This window comes from Falco rusticolus, chromosome 3 (genome assembly GCF_015220075.1).
Source record: "Falco rusticolus isolate bFalRus1 chromosome 3, bFalRus1.pri, whole genome shotgun sequence".
Lineage (NCBI taxonomy): Eukaryota > Metazoa > Chordata > Aves > Falconiformes > Falconidae > Falco > Falco rusticolus.
Window position 1 is genome coordinate 110,104,168 of NC_051189.1, and position 17,978 is coordinate 110,122,145.

General features: G+C 43.9%; 1 protein-coding gene across 5 annotated transcripts in view; it reads right to left on the reverse strand.

Moving 5' to 3' along the window:
• The window catches only part of UBR4 (ubiquitin protein ligase E3 component n-recognin 4), a 79,261-nt gene that overhangs the window by 33,091 nt on the left and 28,192 nt on the right, over nt 1-17,978 (reverse strand). The window contains exons 44-69 of one of the 5 annotated variants that reach the window (XM_037380589.1): nt 17,608-17,765; nt 16,398-16,569; nt 16,035-16,236; nt 15,576-15,739; nt 15,138-15,354; nt 14,534-14,750; nt 13,106-13,138; nt 11,924-11,987; nt 11,308-11,442; nt 10,463-10,637; nt 10,102-10,239; nt 9,531-9,652; nt 8,818-8,929; nt 8,197-8,327; nt 7,878-8,055; nt 7,583-7,687; nt 6,948-7,103; nt 6,088-6,256; nt 5,280-5,376; nt 4,776-4,883; nt 4,181-4,297; nt 2,782-2,991; nt 1,887-2,036; nt 958-1,185; nt 764-842; nt 29-271 (exon numbers count right to left, since the gene is read on the reverse strand). In XM_037380589.1, the coding sequence (XP_037236486.1) occupies nt 29-271; nt 764-842; nt 958-1,185; nt 1,887-2,036; nt 2,782-2,991; nt 4,181-4,297; nt 4,776-4,883; nt 5,280-5,376; nt 6,088-6,256; nt 6,948-7,103; nt 7,583-7,687; nt 7,878-8,055; nt 8,197-8,327; nt 8,818-8,929; nt 9,531-9,652; nt 10,102-10,239; nt 10,463-10,637; nt 11,308-11,442; nt 11,924-11,987; nt 13,106-13,138; nt 14,534-14,750; nt 15,138-15,354; nt 15,576-15,739; nt 16,035-16,236; nt 16,398-16,569; nt 17,608-17,765 (3,880 nt within the window). The remainder of the gene's footprint in view (nt 1-28; nt 272-763; nt 843-957; nt 1,186-1,886; nt 2,037-2,781; nt 2,992-4,180; nt 4,298-4,775; nt 4,884-5,279; nt 5,377-6,087; nt 6,257-6,947; nt 7,104-7,582; nt 7,688-7,877; nt 8,056-8,196; nt 8,328-8,817; nt 8,930-9,530; nt 9,653-10,101; nt 10,240-10,462; nt 10,638-11,307; nt 11,443-11,923; nt 11,988-13,105; nt 13,139-14,533; nt 14,751-15,137; nt 15,355-15,575; nt 15,740-16,034; nt 16,237-16,397; nt 16,570-17,607; nt 17,766-17,978) is intronic. The other 4 variants (XM_037380591.1, XM_037380590.1, XM_037380593.1 and 1 more) reach the window with 4 other exon arrangements.

Sequence of the window (17,978 nt, forward strand, 5' to 3'; positions counted from 1 at the left end):
CACAGAAACGGGCACAGCTGCAGCTCACCCTCTCGCTCCTTTTCCTTTTCTTCTTTCTTGCTCTTTTTAGTGGAGGATTTGCTCTGTGTTGCTGTCTGCCCAGAGCCTGATGCTGCAGGAGCAGAGGTGGAAGAGGTGCTTGATGATCCAGAGGATGAAGCCACAGATAGCACTTTACTGCCACACAGAGCACAAGACAGCAGCTGCAGGAGAACTGGCGACACTCCTTCATCTACCAGGAAGCTGACTTGAAGGAGGAAATAGAGAACCGCTGCAGAGAAAAAAAGAAAATCTTTGAAGCCTGAATTAAAAAAAAAAAAAAAAGAAAAAAAGAAAGCAAGCCAAAAAACCACAGCTGAAAACAAAAAAACCCTTTAAACATGACAAGGACCATCCCACAAACTCATAGAACCTTCCTGTCCTGCACTACAGAAGCACAACATTTGGGTAGACCAAGATAAAGTGTTTCATTCCAAATTACACACTGGAACAACGGCAGCACAAGCAAGAGAACACAGATCTCCTATTCCTGCTCTTGTAAGTTATCCATTACAACATATTGTGTTTCTTAGCTACGGAACAGATGCAATTACAGCACTGTGATACTTAGTACTGGAAACAGTTCAATCCTACTCAAAACTCTCAGCTGTGTGTCCCCCACTTCTTCCCTGCTGAGCTTCCCCAGCTGAGAAGTTTTGATTGAAACCAAAATGCATACTGCATCCCCTCTGCTCCCTCAAATACTCTCGGAGAAAGAACTCACAGTCATCTTTAATGCAGAATTTCTGCCAGTTTACTGTTCGCTGTGTGGCGATCTCTGCACAAGCCTTTAAATGTTCCATCTGAAAAGCACAATGGGACAGGATTAATCATCAGCACGTCAGTATTTCTGTTACTGACATCTTACATAAATGCAACGTACACTTCTTCCTAGTGCAGTGGCACAGTTTTCCTTACCAAGCTGATCAATGTATCATACTGCAGAGCAGAGCCTGAACTTGCTGTGACCACACTGGCACGAAGGAAAATGCCTTGCTCTTCTAGAAGCTTTTTGATTCCACGAACATGAGAGTCCAGCGTGTGAAGGTCTCTGAGCTGGCGGTATTTATCCTTCGATCCACAGATAAAGAGCAAAAGCTTGCGGACTTGGCGGCGCACGAATGGAGTCTGCTGGATCATCAGGTACTAGACAAAGAAAAGCCTACAACATCAGCACTGCAAACTCACCAGTTTGCAACCTCTGCGCCAACAAAAATATGGTGTTTTTTTACACAAAGAAAAGATACAGGTGATGCATTTGTGAATCTGTCAGCTTTAAGGTAAAGTCACCCTATAAAAGTCAGTCACAGGCAGAAGAAACACTGAACAACACCACTGCATCATCCTGAGCTGTGCAATTGTCAAACCGCTGCTGAAAACCACTTTGTCATCTATGACCTCAAATACAAAGCTACCAAGCCTAATTAAGAAATCCTACCACGTACTTGTGCAAATGTAAGATAATTTGTTATCTCAAGTAAGAAGCTATACAACACCAAAGGAACTGAAAAGATACACTCCAAATACCTTACTGATTTCTTTTTTAATGACTAAAGTTAAACACCAACAGCCAAGCACAATGTTACATGAAGGTTTTCTATTCGAGTTTTCTGGCAGCAAACGTTGAGTTACAGGAAATAATAGCAATATATTTTTCATGTATCCTTTCCTATAGATTCCTGTTCAACAGGAATAAAACAAAGCCAACAGTTCACCTGCTTTCAAGGGGGATTAAAAATCAGAGATGGATCTGAGATCAGTTCTGCAAAAGCTCACCTCTCCCATGAAAGGCAGCATTACTGCAATTTTGTCATTAAAATCTGTAGGTGTATCACGTTCTCACTTACCTCAGACAAAAAGTAGAACCAGGAGTGATCAAAGATGGGAGGTGGGATGCGGGAGTTTGTGTCTGCAATCTTCTTGATCTGATAAGGCAGCCGCAGTACCATCTCTGTCAGGAGCTGAGTGTAGGCCTCAAAAACATCTGCAGCATGACCCTGAAAGCAAGAGCGATCAATCAGGCTCTGGCACCGAACCCTCCCAGGGTGGTGTCATGACAAGCTACAGGGTGCATTTATTGATTTTCTAAACCCAGAACTTTTCTGCATCTTTGCAGCCAGAAGAAACGTTCCCAGCTGATTTAAATAAAAACAAGCCAACAAACCTGCACGAGGACTTTAACTAGATGGCAACTATTAGGATGCAGTAAGCTAGTCCATAGTAAAAAGGCATTTTAACATACGAGCTTTCAACTTAGGAGACATTCTTACGTTTAACCAGGCTTTTTTCACTGCACCTGTATTTGTGTCAAAGCACCCCCTCCCCAGCAGCATCTTAGCAGAAAGGCACCGTGGTGGTTGAACAAGTCTAGGATTTAGTGTGGAAATCCCCATCAACTGCTCGGCTTCCTTGCCACACTAAGTAGTGGTGGTTCAGAAATTCTGTCTGCCAAGCAAAAGGAGTCACGCGATGGAGTAGCTTCCCTTCGGAAAGATTAACACTTCAACCAGAAACGGTGACAGCAGCTCCACAGCCTGCTTTAGGGGTGCGTCGATGGAAACAGCAAGCTAGGCTGCTCTGAGAGAACTCAGAGCAATCCCAGTTGTAACTACGCACTAAAGCAATGGATTTTACTTGCACTGCTAAGGGAAAACCAGTTCTGCAAGGATGCTTTTACTTGCTTCTGTGCAGCAGCCTTTTAACACAGGTCATGTAAAGCTAACAGCATAGGGTGGGACTCACCTTCACATACTGGCGGAGGAAAAAAGGGCTCATATCAGGTGGAGAAGAAGTAGTGTGAGGTTTCAGGAGCTGGCTGGTGGCTACAGGCTCCTCATCATTCTGCTGGCTTTTCCAGTACTCCAGCAAAGACTTCAGCACATGCAGACAGTAGTCAACAGCGCCAGAGCTCAACAACGCAGCGGCAGTGGCACTAGAGATGAGGGAGGAAGACTGAAAACAAAGAGGAGATGGATTAGTAAAGCACCTGACTGAGAACCACTGTGTTGGAAGAGCAGGGGAAGCGGTGAGAATCAGACAGCAGTTGCTGACAGTATGGATAAGAGAGCAGGTTTTTGTGAAACTTTACAGGCAGCTTTTAAGTTTGGGGTTTGTTTGAGGTTGGGGTTTTTGGTTTTTTGTGTTTATGAAAAGCAACTCAAATATTTACAGAGACTCTTTTGAACAAGTGCTTAGTAAAGGAAAACAAATAAAATCTCCTCTTAAGTCTAATCTCCCCTCGACACATGTGCCAGAGGCCACTCTGCTATGGATTAGACGACTAGGGCTTTTTTTCCTCCCCTTCCCCGGCTCCCCACACCCCCCCCCCCCCCCTTTTTTTTTTTTTTCCAAAGTTGGGATTTCTATTTGTTTATCTGGGATTTGGCCAGCTGGGCGTGAATTCTGGTAGAGAAAGAGTCCCTGTTGCAGATGCTGCTCAGAGGCTCTGCTCCACCCAGGTATTGCTCCACCTGCATTCTGCAAGACGATGAGCTTTGATTTCTGTGGGAAGCTCAAGTGAATAACAAAGGCTGGAGAAAAAGCTACTGTAAATAAAACTATTAAAGCAGCCCTGTAAATCCAAACAAACCCCACAGCTCATAAGCTCATTAAAATTTGATGCAGTTCAGACTAAATTTTTTAACCTCTATGCTTTTTTATTAATCTCCTTCCCACCACACATACTGCTTTTTATGCCTTATTACTGTACCTTTTAGCAACAAATATCTAAGGAATCCTCTTAGCGACTTTTACGTTGACACAGCAGCATATTGCTTTCCAATAATCACATTACAAATCCTCTTTAACCCCTTCAGCACCAGTAAGATGCAAGGCAAAAACCTGCTAGACAGTTTTAAATAACATCAGTAATGTGCTGCCCTTAGCTCAGTCAGAAACTGTGCACAAAACAAGTGAAACCAGTTGTCTTCGCATGTCAGTTTCCTTCATTCTGAGTTTCGGCAAAGATCTTTTTTCACAAGAGTCAAATAACATTACAGATTCCTCACAAATTTTTCCAAAGCACTTTTAACTTTTTCAGATTTAGATCAGCTATTTCAGTTAGCAGCTTTTAGACCACCTTTGATGAACAAAAGCCACCCAAGCACATCAACCCCTTGACAAAGCAATTTGAAGAATGTACCTCACAAATGGAAGACTTGGATCCTGACTTAGTTCTGGACATGAACACACTAAGCAGCCTCATTACCACCAAGTGCACTTCATTCACAGGAGAGCGTTCGTTTTTCTTAGACACATCCTGCAAGGAGAGAGTTTGCTTGTGCTCAGATCTGGAAGTAAGCAATGTCCTAAGCATCTAAATTTCAGTGCTCTGATCCTCATGAAGCATTGCTAATTTCAGCTCAAGCAGTAATACTGAAAAAGCAGCACAAATTCCTCAATATAAGGGCAGACAGTGGCCTGGATGCCAGAGAACAGTATTACGCAAATGAAAAGCTATATATGTCAATCATGCATTACTGATCATGTCTGTTTTAAGAGTTTAATTCAAGCGAAACAAATTGTCATGCTCAGTTGTGGATGCCGGAACCAGGAAACAGTGCGAGTGAGACTCATGTCATTTTCTACCTTATGTGAAGTGAGCCAAGAGAAATAAACTGCCTGAACACATCCATACAGCAATGTGTTTCTGTGACTTCCATGCATCCAATCCCCCCTGGAAAGAAACCCTGTCAAGAAGGAGCAAATCAAGAGTGTGTGCACATAGTACAGCTTACCTTTTTGTCCATGCACAGTTCTGCAATCAGTTGGGACAGAAGGTTATCTAAAGCTCCCTTGTCTTTCTCATCATCTCCATCCAGGTCTGTCGTGAGCATCAGAATAACCTGGGAATACAAGTCAGAGAATTAATAGAAGGCAGGCTCCATGTTTTCAAGATAAATACAGATGATCTTTCACAAAACACTGCAGATTTTATCTTGATTAATCTACATTCTTTCCCAAATTCTGCCTGTGCCATCACACCTTAATATGAACATTGAGTATAAACCCAAAAGACCCTCCCAAATACCAAAAAAGGTTCAAGTCTAGCAAAGACCCCTGGGCAAGGAATGCTGTAGGGTAAGGAATGCTGTGCAACACACAACACTTTAGAGATGGACTCACGCTGTGAATGGGCAGGAAAGAGAAAGGGAAAAGCACATGCAAACAGAAACACAGCAGTAGTAGTAGTAGTGATTAACTGTTTGATTAAGGCTTAAGTCCTGACCCTCCTCACCTACCTGCATATAAGGAATAGCCCGGACTCCTCCAACATTCCTCAGCTGAGGTAAGTTTTGCAGCAGCCTCTCCAGCAACATCAGTCGGACCATGTGCAGCCTGGGAAGTCAGAAGCCACAGGATCAGACAGATCCCAAGAAATACCAGACCCAGCAGGATCACCAACAATTTGTGCAATTTGCCGCAGAAGTTCAGAGCATGAGGAAATCCTAAGGTTGTCAGATCTGCAGACAGGAGTGCACTCCCTCAGACTTGAGAGTCAAGTTGTCAAAGATGCAGAGCAACTCTGGCAGTGGACACAGTTACTCACTTAGGAACTACACTGCCTAGCACAACCACCTGCCGAATTCCACTGTCTAGAAACAGATACTACAAATCCGTTCTGAACTGTGCTGAAAAAATGACTGAGCATCTGTCCCCATAGAATGAAAAACGGCAGATCTTTCCAAAGAGCTCAGCACTCCTGCACATACTTTTTTCCCTAACACTGAATTTCACAAGTCCACAAGCTGCATTTTAGTGATTCCTCGGTTTACTAGACTCATGTAGGATTTTTTCATCGCTTCGTCCAGGCAGCAGTCTGTGGGACACGTTTGGTATGTGTGACACATTACATGGTGAATGCACAGAGGGAGGCATTTTGCAATAGCAGTTTGCTCTATTCCATGTTTCTCGCTTCTGGTTTTTACTATCCAACAGAGTAACAAATCACACCCCATGAATTTCAGCACCTGTAGTCCACTCCTCTATGAACAATGACACTGTAGGGTCAGGTGTGCTATTCCTGAAGAGGAAAACAAAGCCCCTTGCCTGTTGCTGGTGTGGACATCTCCCTCTGCCTCCCCTTCCCCTTCGGAACCATCTCCCTCTTGCTGGCCTGTGGTAGTGCTGATCGCGCCTGTGCTTGAGCTGACGCTGCCTGGCCCAGCAGGGTGGCCCTCAGCTGCTGTGTCTCCATAGGCACTACTACGGCCAGACACTGAAAAAGAAAAATAAAAAACCAGGAAAGACAGCATCAGCACAATTGAACATGCATCTTGCCTGCTTCATAGCAATAGACACAGCTGAACTAGACTTTGGAATTACAGTTCTAAGGAGACCGTGATTTTGGTTATCTTCATAAAGCTAGAAGAGAGTCATTTCTACAGACGTAGCTTAGCACCCCTAGCATTCTTTTGTTCGTCAGCCTCATCTTTGTGGCTAAAATCGAACTGGTTCCACAGCAGTAATTTAAACTGAGTCAGAAGAGGCATGGATGGGCAGCACAGACGTAATTTTTTTATGTAAGTCTGTGATTATTTTAGCTAGGTATGAGTCCCAATCAAAAAAAAACCAACCAAAAAAAAAACCAAACAAAGAGAGAAATTAATCTGACCCCATCCAAACTTATCCAGCAATACAGTGAATTCTTGCAGTCTCGCTCTAGGCTCCTGTATTCTGTTATTACAGGACAGCAAAAGCTACGTCAGATTCCACACTTCTGGAGAACTACAAAAAATTAGCAAATATTCAGTCTGTATGCCACTTTGGCAGTAACCATAAAATGATGCATGGCATCATCCATTTGAGCAGAGATTTTATCTTTGCCTGGGATTACCCACCCCCTCTCACTCTGGTAAAGCCCTGTGACATAGAACACAGATGTACAGACACCGGTGTACAAGACTTACCGCTGTGCTCACCAGCCACAGAGTCCACTGCGCTGCCGCCGCTCTCGGAGCCTACACTGCCACCATGGTCTGCAGGTGAAGTCCGAAGAGTTGAGCCATCTGTTGCAGCTGTGCTGCCTTCATCATCAGACGCTGGAGCTAAGAGAATAAAGAGAGCTGTTACAAGTAAAAACACTGCCTTGATATAACTTCAAAAGACGCACATGCTACGAAAGAAAAGCTACAAATATTTGTCTTTGGGTTTTGTGTCCATTTTCAACAACAAATCAAGAGGGAACTTGGAAGTGTCCATTGATACATTTAAGCGTGCTAAAAAGCAGTGGAGGGGAGACACCCTGAGAAGGAAACCTTCTCATCAAACAGACAATCATGCAAGTTACTTGAAAAACAAATGTCTGGTTGTTTATAAATGCAAAATAAATACAGTATATGGTTTATCTTAAGGAGAGGAAATAACTTCCTCAGAAGCCTACAATGAAAGCCCATCAAAGCAGAAAGAGGCCATAACAATGCTATCGAAAATACATGAAGCAAATAGTAATAATCGGTTCTTCAAAACCTTACTCACAAACAGATTTTAAGTCATTATTTAGGTCAAAATCAAAAAAGCTTGATTCCTCGCAGTGAACAGTTACCTGATGCTGTTGTATCTGAGAGCGTTCCAGCATCAAGAGAAGAAGAGCTGGGTGCTTGGCCAGACAGTCCTAAGCTCTGAAGTCCAAGTGCACTACTGCTGCTCCCTGCAAGAAGAAAACAAGTTACGAGTATCCTTCTATGAGAGAATAATGTTAACTCCAGCCTTCCCTGTACATTTTGCAGTTCTATTATCTTTGCTTTGCTTTGATGTCACAACAGCTTCTGTTTTGTTTCCCTCCCAGTTTCCTCATTTTCTGTTTACCTTTCCGACTGCCAATAATGCCTACATCTTACCTTGCTGATCTTGTTGCAGGCTCAGGGCAATAGCCAATTCCACCATCGTTTCATCATCTGCATCTGGAGGAATATCCAGCATAGGAGGGAATCCCTCTGCTCCAGCCAGAAGAGCCTCCAGGGGAGAAGGGTTCCCATTATTCACATTTTCAGAAGTCTCCAGAACCATAGATTCAGACTACAGAAAGGAAACACAGTTTAGAGTTTTCACCAAACCATCTCTAGCTAATGGAGCACACAAACTGATTCATTGTAACTAAATTAAACTCAAGTACCTAACATAATTAAAAGGCTCCAAAGAGAAGCACTCTGGACTTACCACCATCTCAAAGTCCCCATGATCAACTTCGCTTTGCTCTTGGCTTTCTTGTCGGATATGCTCACCATTTGCTATCCCAGAACTCTGCAGCTTGTCTTCTGCATCATCGTCATCATCATCATCCTTATCTCCTGAGTGACAAAGGATTAATTCACAGATGCACTCCTTCCTCACATCACCAGGAACTAAGCAATTAAGGCTGGGAAAAAAACACTTAAGCTATCCCCCCTCATGAATAGATTCCATGACAACTACAATTCACATCAATGCTCAAAAAGTGTCTCTTGGATGAAGACTGGATAGCCTAATTTCGATCTGCACACATCTTTATGACTGATTTATAAGGACTTGAAAATATCTGTGGAAATACTAAGACAGGTTGGATTACTACCCCCTAGATAAAATAATCAGATCAAAGAAGAGGTGACTATTTTTTTTTAAAAAAGGAAAAGACGAGGGAAAAAAAGGTTTCAGGGGGCAAGAGCGAGCAGAAGAGAGGAGAAAGACTGGCTTTAGTCCTTTTTAGTCCCAATTTATAAGGCTACTTTATTTTCTTGTCTTTTCTGACAAATAAAGTAGGTCATGCTCATTTAAAGGCAAAGACGAATGCATCTAGCATACCCATAGGAGTATTGCTCCGAGGGGATGATGGCAAGGTGACATGTCTCCGCTTGTTCCTTGGTCTCAGCACTCTGATCAAAGCTTGTTTGCAAGAAAAGCTCACTGCAGGATCCTAAAGAGTTAATACGTAACCATTAAACTTCTTAACCTTTCAGTGCTTATTCACGGTATTTGGAAAGATAGCTTGAAGTACACTTACGACTCTGTTGGTCGTGGCTGACATAAGTCACTGCCTAAACATCTAAACTCCATTTCCCCCAGCAGCCATGAAGCAGTACTCACCATTCCACACACAGCATGTGACAAACGTTTACTAAACCACAAGGAGAGAGAAATTCCTCCTTCATTTACTTTCTGGCTGTATGATTTTGGCTGCCTACCTCTGTTTTGTATCCGTACTACATATTATCATTCTACCTGTACTTAATTCCCTTCATATTATAGAATCATAGAATCATTTAGGTTGGAAAAGACCTTTAAGACAGAGTTCAACTGTTAACCCAGCACCACCAAGCCCACCACTAAACCACGTCCCTAAGCCCACATCTACACGTCTTCTAAACACCCCTAGGGATGGCGACTCCACCACCTCCCTGACAGCCTGTTCCAGCGCTTGACAACCTTTTTGGTAAAGAAATTTTTTCTAATATTCAATCTAAACCTCCCCTGGTGCTGCGTTATAGGCTGAAGCAGAGCAGAGCAAGATTACACACCGGACAAAGTAACATCTGCATGTAGATCTTGGATGCTGTATGGATACAATCCAGTTCGCATGTGCAGTATCCGTGGATAATATCCACCAAAGCATTGACAGTGGCTTCAACGTGAGTGAGACCTAAGGAGGAGTAAAAATAGGACCGTAATCAACTATCTTTCCATGTCAGCACATAGAGAGACACACTGCAGGAAGCGTCTTTTGTTCGTAGGCTTCAAGGCACAATGTTAGCACCACAAACATATTGAAATTTCAATCTAAAATGAATTTACACACCAGCCTTGTCTGTCTAATGGAATACTGCGCACCCCATATACCAGCACCACTGAATATCCTCCAGCACCATCTACGAAGCCAAACGTGAATAAATCAATCATCAGGCCCTTTTTACTAGCAAAATACACATACTTTAACAAAAGCATTAGAGCAGAATTTGTAGATACACCTTAGAAAGCACGCAAGGCATCATTAGTGTCTCAAGCTTAGTCTGGAACAAGTAATTTTCTCTGTTTACAATATAGGATCCTTCAAAATAAACAAGCTTGACAATAGCAAAAGAGCTAGCACACCTGGCAGGCAGGCAGGGGCAAGGAACGCGTTTTTGGGCTTCGATGCATGTAGCTTCCAGAAGTGGTTAACTAGCTGGGTAATAAACGTGCAGCCATCTCCTTCAGTGTGTTTCTGGGCCTCTTGCCCTTCTTCACTCTCTGTACAGATCAAAAAACAGGTGTCAGATATGTGCAGGGGAAAGCATTAACAAGCAGGATAACACCAAGTTTATTTGAAATGGCTTTTGTTAGAGGCTCTGATGTCCTCATTACAAGGGCTATCACACGCCTAACACATCAAATACGGTTCCTGTTACACCAAATCAGATACCAAGACATCTTCAGTTACCACAACAGAAAGCTGAAGAACATTACAGACTACCTGTTTCCAGCTGTGGCAGCTTTGATTCTGTATAGTGGACCAGATTGTTGGGTCTCATAATAGCAATGGATCGAGCAGTGATGACCAGCCTCTGAAATACTTCAGGATCAAGGTCCTTTCCTTCTTTGATTGAGGAACTCAAATACTGAATGGCTTTACTTAGCAACGCTTGATCCTGTAAAGTGAAAGATAACATCGGCAGAGGAAAACAACAGAGAGCAGCACAACAAAGCAACAGAAGCATAACTGCAGGACAGATCCTGGGGAAATCCAGCACTCGCTGCTTTGACTCTCAGCCAATGTCATCTAGGAAGGACAACTAATAGTAAAGAGTCACCCTGTAACAAAAGGAATCTGGCTCGAGAATTGATTTTCACATTTGCTTCCCCTCAGGCTCAAATGCATATGGAAAGACCAGTGCATAGACATAATCATTCCAGTGGTTAGCAAAGGCTATCTGCAGGCATCTGTGCATTTACCGCAGTTATGTTAGCACACAGTCTAACCACGACCTACCCCGGTATTTTCCTAGCACCTGAAGCTAGATGCCTGTGGAAATGAAGCCAGAGCTATGGATGCAGTTTCCAAACAAACTTCATGTGTTTCAAGATCCAGATTTCTCTATATTAACTGACATTATTTCCCACCAAAATCTTCAAAAAGCATTTTAAGTAGTGAAGTTCTGCCGAAACACAAAAGCCATTGAGGCAGGCAGCAGGAGATAAAGGAAAAATCAGCCAGCAGGTTTAGCGCTGCCATGGAGGAAGGGCTTTCTAGGGGTGTGCTGCACCTCAACCATAAACTGTCAGGTTACAGGAGACACTGAAATCCTTGCACCATGTTACCTTGTGGTTATGGTATGCTGAGCGGCTGGTGTGCAAGCTAGCCAAGAGGCTCTTGGTTTGCTGCTGGACGCTGGAAGGAGCTGGCATGGACAGCAGCATAGTAGCCAGTTCCTGAGCTGCCACCTTATTCTTCTCCTGCTCCCAAGAACAGACAAAAAACATTCTTCAGTACATTTACCATTAAGGTGATGCATGGTCTGATTTCTCAGCGTACCTGCAGCTCCCTCCCCTCCTTGCACTGTGCATACAAGTTTCTGCCTTCCTTCAATACCGTTTTGATAGCTTCCTCAATTTATTATTTGACATTTAAGGAACATTTCACATGTCTACATAAGAAAAGTCCTTTTGAGATTTATGGGCTTCTACCCTGCTGTTTTCTGTAAACGAGGTCACTCTACAGCACAAAAATCCCACTAGCAATAAATGCAAATGCCAATTGTCATTCTAAACTAGTTTCAAATGCTTTTCGCTAAGTCAACTTTCAGATCAGTGCTCCCAGCAAAACGGATGCTGCTCTCTTCTGTATCAGGCCCCCAGGGCTGCAGGAGGTGCTGCTGATCTTGCCCCTCCTCCCCCATCTCGGAAAGCTCAAGAATGTATTCAGAAAGTTACTTGCCTTCTCGTTGACTGGTCCTACAGCAAAGCAGCTTTCCAGCGCTTCTAAAGAACTCACTACTAGCCTGAAGGGAGAAAGGAAAGCAGGCTTGAGTACAGCAACCCTTCTCTCTCCTTAGCACTTTGCTTTATGCGGGCTACAGTCATGAGTAGCTCAGAGACAGCTAACGAATGCCAAGTACAAAATCAAAGCATGATAAAACCTGCCACAGGCACCATGCATATCATTTCATTGTGTTACAGACCAGAGTTAAACCTGGCTCACGCTCACAGACAAACTTAGGACTGCTTTAATAATCCACAGCTGAAAGACAGGGGCTTTTCTCTACCAAAGAGGATAAAACATTTCCTTACGCAGCCTGCAGCAGGGATAACTTGGATTGTCTTGACAGTACCAATTCACCATGGCCCACAGACGTACATATGACTGCAGATCAAGGGTTGGTATGACACATGGGAAAAAGCGTAACCGACTTTTCTAAGGGAGCAAGATTCTACCCGCTTCCTATTTTCACACAGGTTGCTCTTTCCAATTCGGAGTTTTCAGCGCAAAATATTCCAGAGGAAAATTAACTTGGAGCACTGGGTATGACCCAAGTGAGAGATGCTGAGCTCCAAACTTTTTCACAGTAAAACACTTGCCCCAAGGGAAAACCTTATTTACAACTTGCAGCAAAGTGTTGAAATCTCCCTTGCAGCACCACTTCATGCCTTGCAGTAGAACTACCTGAAACGCCACCTGACACACGAGAAGGAGCAGTGCAAGGATACAGGAAGGAGGGAAGAGATAGCATTAGGGGGAGAAATAACAGCACAGCATTGGATACGAGGTAGAAGAAACAACAATTGTCTGGTCTGGCGGTGATAAATAACATGACATTCCCCTACCCACAGCCACCCTCCATAAAGCTAGCAGGGGCATAAGTGGGATAAAAAGACGCGAGGAGGAAACAAAGCGAAAAGAGAAGTCTGTCAAACAAGCAACAGTTATGCCGTATACAGCAAAAATCTGCAAACCCCCTCATCTTTACATTTCGCTAAACCATCTGCCATGCAATGACCAGAATGTAAAGAAGCAAATGTCACTTGGAAAACAAAAAAAAACAGTCAACAAAAGCCACATCATGTGCTCTGTCTCTCTGACACACACTCATTCGTGCAGAGAAAAGGATGGCATACTAACCGGTCCAGGGTGGTTAGGGACTCAGTTTCAGAACTTTGGGGGAGCAAAGAAAAAGGAAAAAAAAAAAAATAATAATGTGTAAAGCTCACAGAAAAACTCCCTAGAACACATTCTAAGCAAAAGGCAAATTAAATGGGGAAATCGGGAAGCCAGGAGAGCGCTATATACAGTAAGTCTAAGCACGGGTCTTTCTATCTGGGCAGCAGACACTTGTCGAATAGCAAAACAAAGGAGATCCAGGCCACCTAGCACAGAGAAGCCAAGCACACTGCTTAAAGCACCACTGAAGGTTAAATCTGAAGTGCAGACACCGAACTTTTCTGATAGGAAATACGCCTCTTGCCTGCCGTTAGCTGTTCCTACTCAAGAGGCCCTTTATAAGGTAACCATGCTGCATTCTCTAACACGTTAAGTGAAAATCAAGAGCAATCTTTTTCTTTCTGAGTTTTTAGAATATAATCCCTCTGCTTTGGAAAAGCAGAAAGCATGTCAGTGGAGAGAGGGACATCTTGTGGACATGTCACAGCAGAGGAGGGACAAAAAGAGAAAATAAGCATAGGAAAAAATCCCATCAACTATTGGACAAAATATTAAAACATGGCCAAACAGGTCCTTCAGCTGGAGATAACTGCTACTTCAGGCCCTGAACCTTTACCTGAGAACTTCAGTAAGATAGAATTCACCACCATTTACTCACAATCAAGCAGCGTATCCCTTAAAATGCTCATTTTTCAGCAGTGCTACTTCCTCTTTGATATGTGTCCCTCCTATCCTTGCTAGCTTGCCAGGCTTTCTACAACCCTTACGATACACACTGTCTGAGCTCAGAAAGAGAACACAGGGTGGATATTAAAAAAAAAAAAAAAAAAAAAAAAGTTTTCTTTCTTCTGCTAAATAGATGCCCAGCTCACCCTTGTGCTCTGGCTCTCCGTAGGGCTATGTGGAGGAAAACCCCAACACTTTCTCCACCACAGCAGTTAAACCTGAGACATACAGGCTACAAGGTAAGTTAGTGGGAACCACTAGCCTAAAGCAGCATCACGCACGAAGCCCTCTTCAAAACTGAACTGAACTTCAGGGGCCTTACCTTTGTGAGCTCTAGAGAATGAAAAAGGGCTAGCTTGAAATGAGAAAATGCACCAAGGCAGCAGAAATCTCTTTTAGCTCTTTAAGACTGCTATAACAAATGAACTTAGCAACGTGAAGCACGCACACAGATCTATCCATTTACTCCAGCAGATAAATCAAGAGTGAGCACAAAGCCCTCCCTTAGAAGATAATTATTGACTTTTCAGTTATTGTTTTAGAAAAAACTCACTAAATCCCCTTAAGTTCTCCCGGTTAAGAAAGGTACACAAGCATACCAATGTCCCCTCTACAGCAACCACCCATTTGCAAGGAGAAATAAAAGAAAGACTGCAGAAATACCTCTCCAGGACAGTCCCACTGGCAGCAGCAGGGGTAGCCGACTCTGTGTCTCCAGTGCCATTCCCTTGATTCAGGTTTGGGGGACAAACGTTGCTCACTGAAGCAGACGGGAAATCCTCTGGGGGCTCATCAGGCCATCCAAACTGCTCTTTGGTTTTGCCATAAATTTTTATGGAATCCATCATAGTGACTCCAGCAGGATCCACAGAAGCGCCAACTGCAGTGATTAAAGGAATTTCTTAAAAACAGAACAGCTTCTTTTGAATACAAACAAGCACAGCCTCCTAAGGTCAGGATAGCGATTCCACTGCATCATTAATATACAGCCCCTCTGACAGGTTCATCTTTTCAAAGCCATTTTCCTTCTCTATTACCTCAACACAAAATTACTGAGCTGAGCTATTGCACATTCATCCACTGCAGCAAGAAACAGAGCCATAAATAGTTACTAAATGTTCAGGATCTGCCCCTCAAACTATTCCTGTAGTCAGGTCAAATGAACAGGTTGTGGAAACCCTTCTTACCATGGGGTGAAGCACAACAGTTTCAACCCCGCCAAGCAAAACCAACAGGTAGCCAAAGTGAACAATTAATAAAAACTTACTGAAAATGGTTAGTTTCTTGTCAGCCTGCAAGGCTTCCTCACGAGTGAAAGGGAAGTCAAACCAGCGAGCCCTGGTCATGTTGAGCTGCATGGTGCGGCCAAAGATCTCCAAGTACGAGGGCGCTCGCTCTATCGCTTGTGTGCCAATCTGGATCCGCATGCCTGTCATCACCATCGTGTTGTTATTGTTTGTCACTTCGATGGTGAAACCCCCAGGCTGGAGGAGACAAATCACAGCTCAGAAAGGTGAGCTCAAAAAAATCACTCCCAAGTTAAGATGCTCAAGTCTGTACACAGGTGCCTCCACTGTTTACTTAACAGTATCACGGGATTTGTACAGGGTCATTTGAACAAAGCAGACTAGGAAAAGGCATGCAATCAATCTGAACAATAATGTCACCCAGGCGCCCCAGAGAAGCCCCACGCTGCCCCATTTACCTTTGTGTTGGCCACATACATGCCAGTGGAATTGAGTCGGTGCTTTATCTGCTGAGCGTTGTAAACCTGCAGCAGGTCATTTCCTCCAAACTCCACATCTGTGAGTTGCTGGTTGTGTTCAAAGAAGTCAATAGGGAAGTTCACTTGGCTGGATGCACGAGTTGCTAAAAGGGAAGACAGATGTTTTTAACAAAATACATTATAAACAGGCAAAGCTGTGGTAAAAAAGCTGCAGAATACACTTGCCTCCTCTGGAAATGCCTGTGCGAGCCAGATAGCTATGTATTTTTACATACATCTACGGAAACATTTTACCCAAACTTAGCCAGTACTTAGCCTTGAGATTAACTGGCAATTGTCAGAAATGAACATCTTAATTATCTACATGATGCCAATCAATCTTTGCATCTATATTCGCCACCGCTACCTTGCACCAGGTAAGTATGAGAAGCCCCTTACTAATAGCAGCTGCCTTGCGCTTGCGAACTGGTTTCATGATGCTGATGACGCTGCTAGGCTGGAGAGAGGGCTGGAGCCAGTAGGAGGTATTCTCTACATTGGCCATGTAGATCCTCAGGCTGCCGTCTTCGCACAGGAGGATCATAGTGGTCCTCTGCTGCTCATTGCAGGCCGTGTGACGGATGGCCACCATGTCCTGAATCTGCAAAGGCAAGCAATACAAGTCAAGGAAAGGACTCGGCAACTGCTGCTTGAAGAAAGGAACTCGCTGCATTAGAAAAACTGTGAAGACTAGCGATCTTGTTGATGGAACAACGAGAAACCACATTTTAAGGGCCAGAAATACAGGGAACTATGACTCACCTTTGCTTTGGCTGGCAAGGTTTTAATCTCCTGGATGAGAAAGGTGTCCGGCTTCACCATCATCACCAGTGGGACACCTGTGGTTTGCTGAACACAGCACACCAAGCCAGGGTGGTTCATCACCTCAGACCACTGACACAGTGCTGGTGAAGTCTTACTCCCACCGTTTGAACTGCAAGAGATGAAGGGCAGAATAACATTCATTTAAGAAGCAACACAAGCGAAACCACACAAAATTCACCACTCAGGTCAAAGCTTCATCCTCAGCAGGAATTCAAAGCACTGCATTAATGAACAGCCAGGAACATCAGCGTCCAGTTCACAGGTGAGAAACCTGAAACAATCACTTGAGTGGGGAGAAAGCACAAGCCTCCCAACCCCACAGTCCTGATCTCTGCCCTGGTAACACTTTATGCCCAAACCCAAGGAAGCAATTTTAAAATGGCTTTCGGCTATCTTTTTATGTGAACAGATGCACAGGTCCGTGTTTCCACACACCAGCAGCACTAAGCAAAGGCCAATGCAGGAGAATGTATGTGACACTGCTCACTGGAAAAAAAATACTATAAATCTGCAAAAAGACTAAGCCAAACTCGACCAGGGCTAGGGAGCTCTTGGAACCTGACCCTGCTACAGAGCCTACTCACGACAGAGGCTTTCTGTCAGGCTAGGGAAGAGCCTGTGGCCCAAATACCCAGCTTTCCTCCTCAGGACAAATGACAGAACACTTCTTTCTTGCCACATTCATAGCATAAGAGATTGGTTTCCCTCAAGGAAGTCTGAAAATAAGCCTTAACATGCACAACACACAAGGTCCACTGCAGTACTGTTGCCGAAAAGAAACAAAAGGCTTCCTTGCTCTGCAGCCTCCGCAAGGGTGGGTAATCCCATCGGTTCCAGCTGCTGCACCACCAGCAGCTCTGCACTGTGCAGCAAGACTGCTCTGAAGCCACCTTTCCACTGTGAAATCCTAGTAGGAAGAAAAAAAATGCATACACGTCCCACTGCCAAAACAGGCAGCTTTGGTTTCAAATCGTTCTGCAATTAGGGCAGAAGCACCACAAAAAGTAGCAAGAAATCATCAGTCAAAAAGGGGATCTTCGCCACAAGCTTTGGCCATTCAGAGCTGGGATGTTAAGAACAATTAGTAATATTTATTAATGATAAACAGAAATGAAAACTTCAGGGGAGTCTTCCACATGCGCCTCACCTCTTTATGTTAATTGGGAATAGCCGCTGCACTTCCAGATTGGCCCGGCTGATGGTGGCTGCAAAAGATTTGCCTTGACAGTAACTGAAGAACAACATCTGTAGCACGTGGGAGTAATACACTGACACACCGCCTCCTGCGACCTGGCCATTACTGTCCTGCAGGATCAGGGAGAAACGACAACATTTAAGATAAGCACACATCCTCCAAAACACTTTGTCAGGCTTTTAAATGATGGAATTATTCCAAAAGCCTCTCCCTGCCCCCTCGCCACCAGTGAGAGAACACAGCCCTAAATGACAATTTTCTAAGCTGAACTCCTTGGTGAACTCATCCATCAGATACTTCAAAGGCTTTTGAAGGGGATACTG